Below are 15,976 nucleotides of genomic sequence, written 5' to 3'. Positions count from 1 at the left end.
GCTGACGATGGGAAATATCAAAAGAGCCAGAGGAACAAACAATGGTCCCACACAAAGAGAGAGAGGCCTGCTACTCAGATTGGGGTCTCTACACTAGTCTGTCTGCATGGTGTCCATGACTGTAAACTTTATCACGTCCCAAGGCCAATCTAATAAATCTGACGGCAGACGAAAGGACCAACTCAGATTAAAGTCGCTCCGTGGTCTTTTATCCATATTCATACATAGTTATTTTATGTTTGATGGTAGAACATCTTCTCTTGTTATTTGAAGCTCTTAGATCCTCTGTATGAATGAATATTTAGATCTCTATGATGAATATTTATGAGGTATGATATAGCATGGAGTTAGAAGATATAGATATACATCAGATCACTTGTGGAGATGCTCTACTGGACACATTCACCAATCATCCTGACTGCAAACACACACACATATACACTGAATGTACAAAACATTAGGAACACCTTCCTAATATTGAGTTGCACACCCTTTTTCCCTCAGAACAGCCTCAATTCGTCGGGGCATGGACTCAACAAGTTGTCGAAAGCGTTCCACAGGGCTGCTGGCCCCTGTTGACTCCAATGCATCCCACAATTGTGTCAAGTTGGCTGGATGTCCTTTGGGTGATGGACCATTCTTGATGCACATGGGAAACAGTTCTTGCCACACTCAAACCAGTGCGCCTGGCAGATACTACCATACCCCGTTCAAAGGCACTTAAAACTTTTCTCTTGCCCAATTTACCCTCTGAATGGCACACATACACAATCGATGTCTCAAATGTCTCAACATACAAGTGTTATACATCGGTTTAAAGATTAACTTCTTGTTAATCCAACCACGGTGTCAGATTTCAAAAAGACTTTGCGGCGAAAGCAAACCATGCGATTATCTGAGAACAGCGCCCAGCAGACAAATCATTACAAACAGTAACCAGCCAAGTAGACAAGTAATAAAAGTCAGAAATAGCGATAAAATTAATCACTTACCTTTGATGATCTTCATATGGTTACACTCACAAGACTCCCTGTTACCCAATAAATGTTAGTTTTGTTCGATAAAGTCCCTCTTTATATCCAAAAACCTCAGTTTTGTTAGCGCATTTTGTTCAGTAATCCATTGGAACAAAGCGCGGTCACAACAGACAGACGAAAAATCTAAAAAGTACCATAAAAGTTTGTAGAAACACGTCAAAAGATGTTGATAATCAATCCTCGGGTTGTTTTTGTCATAAATAATCGATCATATTTCAAACGGACAATAGCTTCGTCAATAGAAAAGGAAAAACAAGAAAGGCACGTTCCCGGTCATGCGAAGGACTCATGTCTGGAAATGTCCACTGTCCTCTCATTGAAAGTGGTGTTTCTCCCTCATTTTTCAGAGTAAAAGCCTGGAACAATGCCTAAAGACTGGCCACATGTAGTGGAAGTCATAGGGATCGTGAACTGGGTCATAAGTCTTTGTATGGTGGATAGGCTTTCAATGGAAAAACAGGCATTTCAAAATAATAGCACCTCCTGGATGGATTTTCCTCAGGTTTTTGCCTGCCATATCAGTTCTGTTATACTCACAGACATTATTTTAACAGTTTTGGAAACATTTTCTACCCAAATCTACCAATTATATGCATATCCTAGCTTCTGGGCCTGAGTAGCAGGCAGTTTACTTTGGGCACGCTTTTCATCCAAAATTCCGAATGCTGCCCCCTACCCTAGGGAGGTTTTAACCTCTCTCCTTCCATTTATTTACACTGATTGTAGTGGATTTAACAGGTGACATCAATACAGGATGATAGCTTTTGCCTGGATGCACCTGGTCAGTCTACAGTATGTCATGGACAGAGCTTGATCCTAATGTTTTGTACACTCAGTATAAATATATATACAGTACCAGTCAAAGGTTTGGATGCTCCTACTCATTCAAGGTTTTTTCTTTATTTTGACAATTTTCTACATTGTAGAATAATAGTGAAGACATGAAAACTATGAAATAACACACATGAAATGATGTAGTAAACAAAAAAGTGTTAAACAAATAAGAGATTCTTAAAAGTAGCCAACTTTTGCTTTGATGACACCTTTGCACACACTTGGCATTCTCTTGTCGTGGAAATTCTTCCCTTACTGTCATAGGTGTCGTAAGGATTGTACCAAAACGCAGCGGGTAAAGTGCTCATCTTCTTTCTTTATTAAAGAAAACACTTAAACAAAATAAACTGATGACGAAAACAGTCCTAGTAAGGTGCACAGACTATACTGGATACAACCACCCACAAAACACAAGTGAAAACAAACCCAACTAAATATGGCCTCCAATTAGAGACAACGACAACCAGCTGCTTCTAATTGGAGGTCATTGCCAGAAACCCAGCATAGAAATAGAAAACTAGATATACACATAGAAATAGAAAATATAGAACACAAACCAAAAACACCAAAACACACAAAACAAACACGCCCTGACCAAACTACAATGACAAATAACCCCTTTTACTGGTCAGGACGTGACACTTACATTCTCAACCAGCTTCATGAGGTCGTCACCTGGAATGCATTTCAATTGATAGGTGTGCCTTGTTAATAAATTGTGGAATTTCTTTCCTTCTTAATGCATTTGAGCAAATCAGTTGTGTTGTCACAAGGTATGGGTGCTATACATAAGATAGCCCTATTTGGTAAAAGACCAAGTCCATAGTATGGCAAGAACAGTTCAAATAATCAAAGAGAAATGACAGTCCATCACTACTTTTATTTATTTAATTGTTTTATTTATTTAAATCAGTTAAGAACAAATTCTTATTTACAATGACGGCCAACCAAAAGGCCTCCTGCGAAGACGGGGGCAAGGGCAAGAAGGTAGAGACAACAATACATCACACAAAGCAGCCACAACTGTCAGTAAGAATGTCCATGAGTGAGTCTTTGAATGAAGAGACTGAGATAACACTGTCCAGTTTGAGTGTTTGTTGCAGCTCATTCCAGTCGCTAGCTGCAGCGAACTGAAAAGAGGAGCGACCCAGGTATGTGTGCTTTAGGGACCTTTAACAGAATGTGACTGGCAGACTGGGTGTTGTATGTGGAGGATGAGGGCTGCAGTAGGTATCTCAGATAGGGGGGGAGTGAGGCCTAAGAGGGTTTTATTAATAAGCATCAACCAGTCGGTCTTGAGATAGGTATACAGAGATGACGAGTTTACAGGGGAGTATAGAGTGCAGGATCGAGCCTTGGGGTACTCCCTTGGTGACAGGCAGTGGCTGAGACAGCAGATTTTCTGGCTTTATACACTGCACTCTTTGAGAGGGGTAGTTAACAAACCAGGCCAAAGACCCCTCAGAGACACCAATACTCCTTAGCCGGCCTACAAGAATGGAATGGTCTACCGTATCATAAGCTTTGGCCAAGTCAATAAAAATAGCAGCACCACATTGCTTAGAATCAAGGGCAATGGTGACATAATGTAGGACCTTTAAGGTTGCAGTGACACATCCATAACCTGAGTGGAAACCAGAATGCATACCCGACAGAATACTATAGACATCAAGAAAGCCAGTCAGTTGATTATTGACAAGTTTTTCCAACACTTTTTATGAACAGGGCAAAATAGAAATATGCCTATAACAGTTAGGATCAGCTTGATCTCCACCTTTAAATAAAGGATGAACCGTGGCTGCCATCCAAGCAATGGGAACCTTCCCAGAAAGGAGAGATAGGCTTGGCGGTGATAGGGGCAGCAACCTTAAAGAAGAAAGTGTCTAAGCCATCTGAACCAGATGGTTTTTTGGGGTCAAGTTTAAGGAGCTCCTTTAGCACCTCGGACTCAGTGACCGCAGGGAGTAGCTTGTAGCTGTGCAGGGGAAAAAGAGGGAGAAGCATCGGGGATAGTCGCATTAGAAGGGGTGGGAGATGAGGAAATGTTGGACAGGCAAGGAGGCATGACTGAGTCAAATAGGAATCCTGACTTAATGAAGTGGTGATTAAAGAGCTCAGCCATCTGCTTCTTGTCAGTAACAACCACATCATCAACATTAAGGGACATAGGCAGCTGTGAGGAGGAGGGTTTATTCTCCAGGTCTTTAACTGTTTTCCAGAACTTCTTCGGGTTAGACCACAGAGAGAGAACTGCTCCTTAAAGTAAATAACTTTTGCCTTCCTGGATAGCCTGAGTGCACTTATTTCTCATTTGCCTGAACGAGAGCCAGTCAGCCTGAGTATGCGTGTGCTGAGCCTTTTGCCAAATGCAATTCTTGAGATGGAGTAACTCTGCAAAATTCCGGTTGAACCAGGTGCTGAACCTGTTTTTAATTCTCATTTTCTTTATGGGGGCATGTTTGTTAACAATACCACTGAAAATATCAAAAAAGAAGGTCCAAGCGTCTTCGACAGAGGGGATCAAGCTGATTCTATACCATTTTACAGAGGGCAGTTCATGAAGGAAAGCTTGCTCATTAAAGTTTTTTAGCAAGCGTCTATGACAAATCAGAACAGGTAATTTCACTGAGCAGCCATTACGAACACAGGCTGTAAAACAGTGATAACTAAGGTCATTACAGATAACATTGAGGAGAGTAGCCTTTTCTGGGTGTTTGGAGTCATACCTTGTGGGATTGGTAATAATCTGAGAAAGATTTAGGGAGTCCCATTGCTTTAGGGCTTGGTCAGGTGGTTTAATCATGTCCCAGTTTAGGTCACCTAGCAGGACAAATTCAGACTTAGTGTAAGGGGCCAGGAGAGAGCTTCGGGCAGGTAGGGTGCAGGTAGGGTAGAGGCCACTGCTGATGGAGGACGATAACACCCAGCAACAGTCAACGAAGAGCTATTTGAAAGTTTAATGCTTAAAACCAGCAAATCAAATTGTTTGGGGACAGACTTGGTGGAGACAACCGAGCACTGAAGGTGATCCTTGGTAAAGATTGCCACTCCCCCACCTTTGGAAGATCTGTCTTACCAAAAAACGCCTCACAAGTCCTCAACTGGCATCTTCATTAAATAGTACCCGCAAACACCAGTCTCAACGTCAACAGTGAAGAGGCGACTCTGAGATGCTGGCCTTCTAGGCAGAGTAGCAAAGAAAAAGCCATATATCAGACTGGCCAATAAAAATAAAAGATTATGATGGGCAAAAGAACACAGACACTGGACAGAGTGACTCCAGCATCCCGGAGTCGCCTCTTCACTGTTGACGTTGAGACTGGTGTTTTGCGGGTACTATTTAATGAAGCTGCCAGTTGAGGACTTGTGAGGCGTCTGTTTCTCAAACTAGACACTCTAATGTACTTGTCATCTTGCTCAGTTGTGCACCGGGGCCTCCCACTCCTCTTTCTATTCTGGTTAGGGCCAGTTTGCGCTGTTCTGTGAAGGGAGTATTGTTTTATTCATGTATTCCCTTCCTGTCCTTACTTTACCAATGGTTGCGGGTGTTCATTTCAGAAGGAGATAGTTCACTAACACAGGATGTATAGTTGGCCTGTTTTCCTCACCAGGACTCTGTAGGGTTGTGCCAGGGACTGGTGCCAGGCTGGTCAGGGTAAGAAAGGGCAGGACAAGTTACACTCCGACACCATTTTATAGACAGGAGCAAAGCCATCTGCCTTAATAGCACTTCAGGCCCTTCCACTGAGAAGAGCAGTACGTGACAGGAGCAAGAGAAAGAGAAAGAGAGAGGGAGGGTGATCTATCGGCACAAGAGGCACATAAGGATATAGTGTAGAAGCAATAGGGACCTTTAAAGAGGGACCGAGGGAGGGAGGAGGAGGAGGGAGAGAAGAGAGTGATGAGTTTATGAGTCATATTATTGACCAGTAGCCATGCTGTGCTGATTGTGGTAATCAGTTTTACTCTGGACTGCATGGGGAGACCAGGGGCCCTGCTGCTGTGTTGCTGTGATTGTGTGATTCTTCATTGAGTTATATTTAAGACCAGCAGCTGCCCTGAATGCATTCAGGGGTTATGGGACTACTGCTCATTTCAGGTGTGTGTGTGTGTGTGTGTGTGTGTGTGTGTGTGTGTGTGTGTGTGTGTGTGTGTGTGTGTGTGTGTGTGTGTGTGTGTGTGTGTGTGTGTGTGTGTGTGTGTGTGTGTGTGTGTGTGTGTGTGTGTGTGTGTGTACTAGCTCATCATGGCAGGCCAGTAATGATTGAGAGGTTCAGGTGATCTTTTGGCCATGACATAATTATGCATAACAGAGTGGAGTGGAGCTGGAGTGTTTGTAACCCAGCAGATAGAGACAGATGTTTCCTACCTGGCTGTCGGCATCGCTGGGCAGGCAGTGGCTAAAGACGAAAACACCAAGCAGGCTACATCATGTTGCAGAGAGACACACTTACTGCTTACTTTCCCTCAAATAGAATACTACTGTACTCCAGGCTTGGAGACCCCTATTCTCTCTTTCATCTGTCCATCATCTCCCTCTCTGACTCGCTGTCTCTCTTCTTCAAATTCCTCTCTCAGACCCCTTTTTATCCCCTCCTGCCCTTCTCTCAGACTCAATCTTTCTCTTCCTCTCTCTCTCTGCTTATGAAAGTTGTAATAGACTTCCCGTCACGCTCGTAAAGTGAGGAGCTGTTGATTTATAATCTCATTTATCCCGGCTTTACAGCGCTCAGCTCAGCTCTGCTCCGCTCCAGGGTCGGCCTAATGAAACACTGGAGGAAGTCAATCCTGCAGGCTTGAGCCCGCAGTGTAGCCCAGCCACTAACACCTAATTGGTTAATCCCCACTGTAGTTAGTTCATTGGGGCTCGACTGGTAATGAGGCTGGCTGTGAGCTGATGGGTGAGGCGGTGGATAGCTGTTGAGATATAAACTCAGCAAAAAAAGAAACGTCCTCTCACTGTCAACTGCGTTTATTTTCAGCAAACTTAACATATGTAAAAATGTGTATGAACATAACAAGATTCAACAACTGAGACATAAAACCGAACAAGTTCCACAGACATGTAACTAACAGAAATGGAATAATGTGTCCCTGAACAAAGGGGGGGGGGTCAAAATCAAAAGTAACAGTCAGTATCTGGTGTGGCCACCAGCTGCATTAAGTACTGCAGTGCATCTCCTTCTCTTGGACTGCACCAGATGTGCCAGTTCTTGCTGTGAGATGTTACCCCACTCTTCCAACAAGGCACCTGCAAGTTCCCACACATTTCTGGGGGGAATGGCCCTAGCCCTCACCCTCCGATCCAACAGGTCCCAGACATGCTCAAAGGGATTGAGATCCGGGCTCTTCGCTGGCCATGGCAGAACACTGACATTCCTGTCTTGCAGGAAATCACGCAGAACGAGCAGTATGGCTGGTGGCATTGTCATGCTGGAAGGTCATGTCAGGATGAGCCTGCAGGAAGGGTACCACATGAGGGAGGAGGATGTCTTCCCTGTAACGCACAGCGTTGAGATTGCCTGCCATGACAACAAGCTTAGTCCGATGATGCTATGACACACCGCCCCAGACCATGACGGACCCTCCACCTCCAAATCGATCCCGCTCCAGAGTACAGGCCTCGGTGTAACGCTCATTCCTTCAACGACAAACGCGAATCCGACCATCACCCCTGGTGAGACAAAACTGCGACTCGTCAGAGGAGAGCACTTTTTGCCGGTCCTGTCTGGTCCAGCGACGATGGGTTTGTGCCCATAGGCGACGTTGTTGCCAGTGATGTCTGGTGAGGACCTGCCTTACAACAGGCCTACAAGCCGTCAGTCCAGCCTCTCTCAGCCTATTGCGGACAGTCTGAGCACTGATGGAGGGATTGTGCATTCCTGGTGTAACTCGGGCAGTTGTTGTTGCTATCCTGTAGCTGTCCCGTAGGTGTGATGTTCGGATGTACCGATCCTGTGCAGGTGTTGTTACACGTGGTCTGCCACTGCGAGGATGATCAGCTGTCCGTCCTGTCTCCCTGTAGCGCTGTCTTAGGCATCTCACAGTATGGACATTGCAATTTATTGCCCTGGCCACATCTGCAGTCCTCATGCCTCCTTGCAGCATGCCTAAGGCACGTTCACGCAGATGAGCAGGGACCCTGGGCATCTTTCTTTTGGTGTTTTTCAGAAACAGTAGAAAGGCTTCTTTAGTGTCCTACATTTTCATAACTGTAACCTTAATTGCCTACCGTCTGTAAGCTGTTAGTGTCTTAACGACCGTTCCACAGGTGCATGTTCATTAATTGTTTATGGTTCATTGAACAAGCATGGGAAACAGGGTTAAAAACCCTCAACAATGAAGATCTGTGAAGTTATTTGGATTTTTACGAATTATCTTTGAAAGACAGGGTCCTGAAAAGGGATGTTTATTTTTTGGGCTGAATTTAGTAGAGGTTTGAGGAGGTAGAGATGCCAGTGGCAGGGTGGTGGTACTGCAGGAGATTGGGTCACCTTGATATAGAGACTGTGACATCACCCACAGGTCTGTTGAGTTCTCAATGTATCAGTCTTTATGGTCATTGGTCAGTCTGTGATCAAAGATTGATCATTGGTTACTTATTTGGCCATTGATTACCTATCTCCTCATTGGTCATTCACCTGATCATTGATCACTTGTCTGTTTATCCACTCAGCTCCTAGTGTTCAATCTCAATCTAAACTCAGTTAACTGTTTTTCTTTAGGACAATGTTTAGAGGTTAGAAAGCAACACAATCACCATAGCTCAATGATAAATAAGCTCAGTGATGGCCACAAAGAATTCAGCCTTCTCCCCTCATCTCACCTCTCCTCATCTCACCTCTCCTCTTCCACACCTCCAGCAGGTATGGTACTGAATGTGTCACTCACTCTTCTGACTGTGCAGAGATAGAGACAGAGATAGAGACAAGCCACAGGCTCAGCAGCCAGAGGAAATTGCTTCCCTCTCACTGAAATTAGACCCTTTTCCTATTTTCTCTGTCAGCCTTTCTTTAACTGCATGTCCCTCTCTACCTCCTTCACTCTCTGTCTAAGTATCTCTCTGTCAATCTAGCATGGCAGGATGGCTGGTGGAGAGAGAATGGCGTGCTGTGATGGTGTGGCAGACCCGGGTTTAAATAGTATGGGTTTCCTTTAAAATACTTAGAGTATTTAATTGAGACTGTCTGGAGTGCCAGATGGATGGGATTTGCACTTTTGGGCCTTCTCCATTGGTTCCATTATGCCAGACGAGCTTAATCAAGCACCGTTTGAGCATTCAAAAGAAAACAAATACTATTTGAACCCAGGTCTGATAGAGCCGCCCGGAGAGAGAGGAGAGATCCTAGCGATGATTCATGTGGAGGGGGCAGGTCAGACGTCTTAAGAGCAATGTAATTTTCATTTTAGTGACTAAGACCCATTTGATTTGTAATCCCCCATCCCCCGTTGTTTTTATTAGCGCTGTCATCTCTTTAATGGGCTTTCGCATGGCAGCATTGACTGTGACATCCCCAAATCTGCCGCTTTACATATTCTATGTCATCTGCAGCTCCTAATGGAGCCATTTCTGGGACACCAGCAGCACCTCTCTCCTCTCCTCAAACACCCGTCTGGATCTGTCTGTGACTGTGTCGACTGTGGGAGAATAGGATTATAGTCAGGACTTGCTTTGCTGCCTCTTTAAACCTTGCTGAATGTTTAGTAGATTCAGAGCTCTTTTATCATGAAGCCTAAGTTAACATACATGTTGTACTACATACACAGTTCTCCATTCAACTCCCTGTCTGTCTGTCTGTCTGTCTGTCTGTCTGTCTGTCTGTCTGTCTGTCTGTCTGTCTGTCTGTCTGTCTGTCTGTCTGTCTGTCTGTCTGTCTGTCTGTCTGTCTGTCTGTCTGTCTGTCTGTCTGTCTGTCTCAGTCAGTCAGATACTATTCAAGCTTGGCATTTGAAGCTTATATCTGTTCCCTTGATGCTCAGGAGATTGCTGTTAAAATGCTAATGAGAGGCTGGGAGCATGCATGCATGGTGTGAGCGTGTACTATGTGTACAGATGCTAGATGAACCATTGTAAATTTGCCTGTTCTCGTCCCGGGAGAGGGAATTTAATAACAATCACATTTACATAAATAAGTGGGTGTTGTGTAACAAAATGTCAATTCACTTAGATCAGACTCCTACACACCACTACTGCTGCTTATGGGGGCTGATGTTTACATGGATATAGATCTGTAGCTCCTGTGTGTGTGTGTGTGTGTGTGTGTGTGTGTGTGTGTGTGTGTGTGTGTGTGTGTGTGTGTGTGTGTGTGTGTGTGTGTGTGTGTGTGTGTGTGTGTGTGTGTGTGTGTGTGTGTGTGTGTGTGTGTGCACGTATATTGACAGTATCTGCGCTCCCGAAGCTGCGAGACAAATTAGTGCAGCTGCACCTCTACCCCAAGTTTCCTCCTCTGCTCCCCCTGCAGCCACCTGCTCCCTCCTCTGCCATTATGGGGAGATGAGGGAAATTACTTCCACAAGTAATAGGTGGGTGGTAATGAATTTGGGTCTGATTTTAATAAGCTCTTCATTTAAAAGTCAGTGTTATGAAACATTAATGAACAGGAGATGTCTCACTCTGCACGAACCTTCTCAGCACCAGTGAATTGGCTGGAGAACATAGTCACTGTATGTGTGAAGATGTGACGATAAGAGGATATGAGGGCAGTGGTGGAGCATGTGTTGTACATGTGTTGTACATGTGTTGCTGCGCCAGATGTTTTGCATATTCATTTCATGATCATCAGGCTGATTATATACAGCTGGAGCATGTATGGTAGGCTGCATTATGTGCTGTGTGTAATATTACTGCGCCTAATGTTTTGCATATTGCTTTGTAGTGTTAATGACTAGTGACGGGGGAAAAATGGACACAGTTTCATATTGAGATATTTGCTTGTTAGTATTGGCCTACTTTAAATACATTTTTAGTGAGGGAAACCTTGCTTTGTAGTGTTAATGCTAGTGACGGGGAAAAAATGGATACAGTTACATATCGGGATATTTATTCACACAATATATTGTATTATTTTGACAATATCGCAGTAGTATTTTTGCGCTAATTGGCTGTACCTGCACCAAACTAGTATTTCTCCATCATCTTTTTAAATAGGGAGCCAATTTGTTTTCAGCACTTTAATTTCCATGACTGATCAAAACTCGTTTTCTCTTGGCTCTCTCTTGTCCCTCTGCATATTGGTGAGCAATATGTTTGGAACATCGAAACACAAAAAAATCACAGTATCAAATTGCAACACATACAGAATCGTGAGAATTACAATATATATCGTATCGGCACCTAAGCATCGGGATAATATCGTTTCGTGAGTTCCCAGGCAATTCCCAGCCCTATAATTGATCTGACATTTAGGCAGAGGAATACTGAAAATAGGAACGGATCAGTAACATGCAAACCACACCGGCCACACTGCGTGCGCAAGCGGTGCAAAATAAATGTACACATACATGTTATTGAGTCATTTCAGCCACACCACTCGGGCCGTGAACGTGCGCAGTGTCTGTGCAGCCAAGCGCTAAACTAGATCTTGGTTCTATTTGAGACACTTAATGTCCAGCCTCTCCATTCTACTCATTGGTGTTCAGGAGCATCCAACCCCACGTGGGTATTTGAACGATGAACGAGGCGATATTAATCGTTGATAACTAACAAAAAACTCCAAGAGCATAATTGTGATCATTTTTTGCAATAGCATAAATGAAATGTATTTATTATATGTTAGAATGTATTGGCTCAGAACGGGATTGCTAGATGCCCAGCTTTTCTAGTGATAAAAGTCGGAGTAAAGAAACATGATTTTGTAAGATGTGGATGGACAAAATCAGCATGCGCATGATGGAGGATGCACTCTAGTGGCCGGTGTAGTCAGTATGTGGACACCCCTTCAAATTAGTGGATTCGGCTATTTCAGCCACACCCGTTGCTGACTGGTGTATGAAATCGAACACACAGCCATGCAATCTCCATATGCAAACATTGGCAGTGGAATGGCCTTACTGAAGAGCTCAGTGACATTCAACGTGGCACCATCATAGGATTCCACCTTTCCAACAAGTCAGTTTGTCAAATTTCTGCCCTGCTAGCACTGCCCCGGTCAAGTGCTGTTATTGTGAAGTTGAAACATCTAGGAGCAACAATGGCTCAGCTGCGAAGTGGTAGGCCACACAAGCTCACAGAAAGGTACCGCCGAGTGCTGAAGCGGGTAAAAATCGTCTGTCCTCGGTTTCAACACTCACTACTGAGCTCCAAACTGCCTCTGGAAGCAACGTCAGCACAATAACTGTTCGTTCGGGAGCTTCATGAAATGGGTTTCCTTGGCCGAGCAGCAGCACACAAGCCTAAGATCACCATGCGCAATACCAAGCGTCAACTGGAGGGGTGTAAAACTTGCCGTCACTGGACTCTGGAGCAGTGGAAACGCGTTCTCTGGAGTGATGAATCACGCTTCACCATCTGGCAGACCGACAGACGAATCTGGATTTGGCAAATGCCAGGAGAATGCTACCTGCCCCAATGCATAGTGCCAACTGTAAAGTTTGGTGGAGGAGGAATAATGGTCTGGGGGTGTTTCTCATGGTTCGGGCTAGGCCCCATAGTTCCAGTGAAGGGAAATATGAATGCTACAGCATACAATGACATTCTAGACGATTCTGTGCTTCCAGCTTTGTGGCAGCAGTTTGGGAAGGCTCTTTCCTGTTTCAGCATGACAATTCCGCTGTGCTCAAAGCAAGCTCCATACAGAAATTATTTGTCGAGATCAGTGTGGAGAAACTTGACTTGCCTGCACAGAGCCCTGACCTCAACCCCATCGAACACCTTTTGGAGGAATTGGAACGGCGACTGCGAGCCAGGCCCAACATCCCATCTGTTCTCCTCTCTGTGTCTCAGACTGATCAGACACGCACATACTCCACCCTAATTCTCATTTAGGCAGCCGACAGAGAGAAGGGAAGGGAAAGGAGAGAGGGAGAGGGAGAGAGACGGAGAGAGGTAGAGAGATGGAGAGAGCAAGAGAGACGGAGAGAGAGAGAGTAGCCTCAGACTAGAGAATAGAGAGTTTGAGCTGCAGGAAACTCTGTGCAACTTGATGATGTAAAGGTGGAATAATAGAGTACAGACAGGAATATTGCTCACAGTAACCGGCTAGACAGGCCACTGTGACATAAAGATATTACTGCCTATTTGAATATCATTGACACCCAAAGCACCTTGAAAAATGATTGTGTAACAATACTTATCAGAAGTCATGTTGCTTAATGCTGTTTGCCATCATGTTTCTGTCATCATTTAGAGTTAATGTACTGTATCTTGTTTAATGTCTACCACATGCATTAGTGGTGAGCTTTGGCAGCATGCATTGAGAGAGAGAGAGAGAGAGAGAGAGAGAGCGAGAGAGAGAGAGAGAGAGAGCGAGAGAGAGAGAGAGAGAGAGAGAGAGAGAGAGAGAGAGAGAGAGAGCACATTGGCTCCCAGGGTGGCTGCTACTTTGTACTCCAAACACAGTCCTCCTGTCTGTCCCCCAAGCCATTCTAATCTGATCGTCTTTCTCTCCACTTTCGATGGGATTGTGTCCTTAATTGCATTGCTCTTCTCTCTCTCATTACAATTGACTTTGTATTCTGTGTGAGGGTTTGTGTCCGTGTGTGTTAAACTAAAGCCATGTTTGCGTGTGTGTACGTGTCTCTTACAGGCGTGTGTGTGTGTGTTTCTGTACAGTATGTCAATGCTTGAGTGTGTGTTTCTGTACAGTATGTCAATACTTGTGTGTGTGTGTGTGTACACTACTTCTCCTGATTGGATTATTAAGAGAGACATCCATCTTTTCAGCCCCTCCCATGGTGCTCTGGTAAAGATCAGCGCTATCGATCCCAATACAGCTCTATTTCCTCTCTGTGTCCAAACTTATTAGAAGCTCTCCTCTCACACAGTCCTTTGATCCCTCCTTCCCTTTCTCTACTTTGTAAGCCCCGCTCTCTCTTCCCCCCCTTATTTTGTTCTCTCTCTACATCCTCTCCTCTCTTTCTTCTTCTTACTTTTCTTTACGGCATCTCTCCCTTTTCCATTCTCCCTCTCTCCCCCACTCGCTCTCCCCCTCTCTCTTTCTATCACCAACTCACCCCCCTCTCTCTGTGTCTCCGTGCAGGCTATCTATCCTAGCCCAGAGGAGGGCTGGCAGATCTACAGTTCAGCTCAGGATGCAGATGGGAAGTGTATCTGTACAGTGGTGGCCCCGGCGCAGAACATGTGTAACCGAGACCCACGCAGTCGGCAGCTCCGCCAGCTCATGGAGAAGGTAACAGCCATCAACAACTTACACATTGTGTTACCCAAGTCTGGTACAATCACACACGCACACACACGACGCAGGCTTAGAAACCAATCCACACCCTGGCTCCTTCTGTAGTAAACCAATTAGACTCTTAGCGATGAACAGTCACATTATGACAGTCACACTATGACAGTCACACTATGACAGTCACACTCACTCTATCCCACTGAGATTTGATCAGTCATGCACGCAAACATTGTGTGTCAGAATACTTAGTTTGTCAGTCAAAACGATTGCAGTAGCTTTAGAAAAAAAGGTACCCATGAAGATTGGATTCATTGAGCCTTCGTCTTGTAGCGTTGTTCCAATTGGATCCATTAGGTTGAAAAACAAAGTCAAGAAAAAGCAGTGAAGAAAAAGAATATGAACCAAATCAGTAAATGGAGCAGCCAGCCTAATGCTGCAGCTGCACTCTAACTGTTCACAATGTCAATTTAAATAAACAGTCAAACACACCAGCTCTCTTGCTCCACACTCATACACTCTCTACACCATCTCTCCACACTCATACACTACAGCACAGCAGCCATATGAAATAGAATGCCTGCAAAAAATGCCCGCATAAAAAACAGGAGAGCATGCACTCATTTACACACATCTGTTGTTGTGCCTGCCTCTAACAGAGCTGTGTGTGAAACACATATCCTCAAACATGTAGAGAGATGCTGGAATAGCTTGGCAGCGGCCTGAGAGCACTGAATATGCAAATGCAATCTCCAACCACTCTCTGCGCCCCACACACATACACAAACATACACATACACAAACATACATACACAAACATGCACACACACACATGCACACACACACAGGTTTGGGGAGAGGGATGCTGAATTCCAAACTCCATAGACTCTCCTGTAAGTCTGAAATGATTGGATAGGTTTAAGCCACCCCAGCAAATCAGAAGCCAAGGTGAATCACAAGGTGCAACGTAACCGATCCTTTCAGGTCTAGAAGAGAGCCTAGTGGTTAGGTAGGGGTATTATGTATTCAGGAGGAGGAACAAGGCCAGATAGAGGCCACACACACACACACACAGAGACAGAGAGAGAGAGAGAGAGAGAGAGAGAGAGAGAGAGAGAGAGAAAGAGATGTTGACTCTGCTGTCCTGCAGTTGCATCGATCGACAGATAGATGCCAAGAGCGCGTCAGTCGGCGTGTGTATCTAACCCCAACTCTCCACCTCCTTCCAGAGGTTTCAGCAGTTGTGTTGTGGCTAATAATTTGGCTTGCTGAGACTCTTGTCCAGGCCTTTTTCCCCAGCAGGGCACTCTGCTCTAACTTCTCATAGACACATCTCCAGCTCTACTGTACATACTAGACCACTGTAGCCTGGAGCCTGGCAGGAGGCAGTATTGAGTTAGGGCTGGTGAGGGGAGTCTGTGGGTGGGAAAAAGATAGAGGGAGAGGCGGAGGGAGGGAGAGAGAGAGATAGGAAGGCCGACATTGATAGGGTGCTGAGAGAAGAGGAGAGCTGAGGTAAATTGAGATGCTGAATGGGCTGTGGAAGCCTCAGTGGATCAATGAGACACCTGAATTCTCTGATCTCATTCACACTGATAGCCATCTTTTCCCCTTCCTTTCACGCTGTGTGTCTCCTCCGCTCAGGTTTTTGACTGACACACACACACACACACACACACACACACACACACACACACACACACACACACACACACACACACACACACACACACACACACACACACACACACACACACA

General features: G+C 44.9%; 1 protein-coding gene across 2 annotated transcripts in view; it reads left to right on the top strand.

Annotated features, from left to right (window-relative positions):
* The window catches only part of LOC106601278 (noelin-2), a 74,906-nt gene that overhangs the window by 45,246 nt on the left and 13,684 nt on the right, over nt 1-15,976 (top strand). For both annotated transcript variants that reach the window (XM_014193365.2, XM_014193364.2), the window contains exon 2: nt 14,069-14,218. In XM_014193365.2, coding sequence (XP_014048840.2) covers nt 14,069-14,218 — 150 coding nt within the window. The remainder of the gene's footprint in view (nt 1-14,068; nt 14,219-15,976) is intronic.

The sequence above is a fragment of the Salmo salar genome, chromosome ssa03 (genome assembly GCF_905237065.1).
Source record: "Salmo salar chromosome ssa03, Ssal_v3.1, whole genome shotgun sequence".
In the NCBI taxonomy this organism is placed as follows: Eukaryota; Metazoa; Chordata; class Actinopteri; order Salmoniformes; family Salmonidae; genus Salmo; species Salmo salar.
Note: the sequence above shows the minus strand (reverse complement) of the source record. Positions and strands in the feature narration are given on the sequence as shown.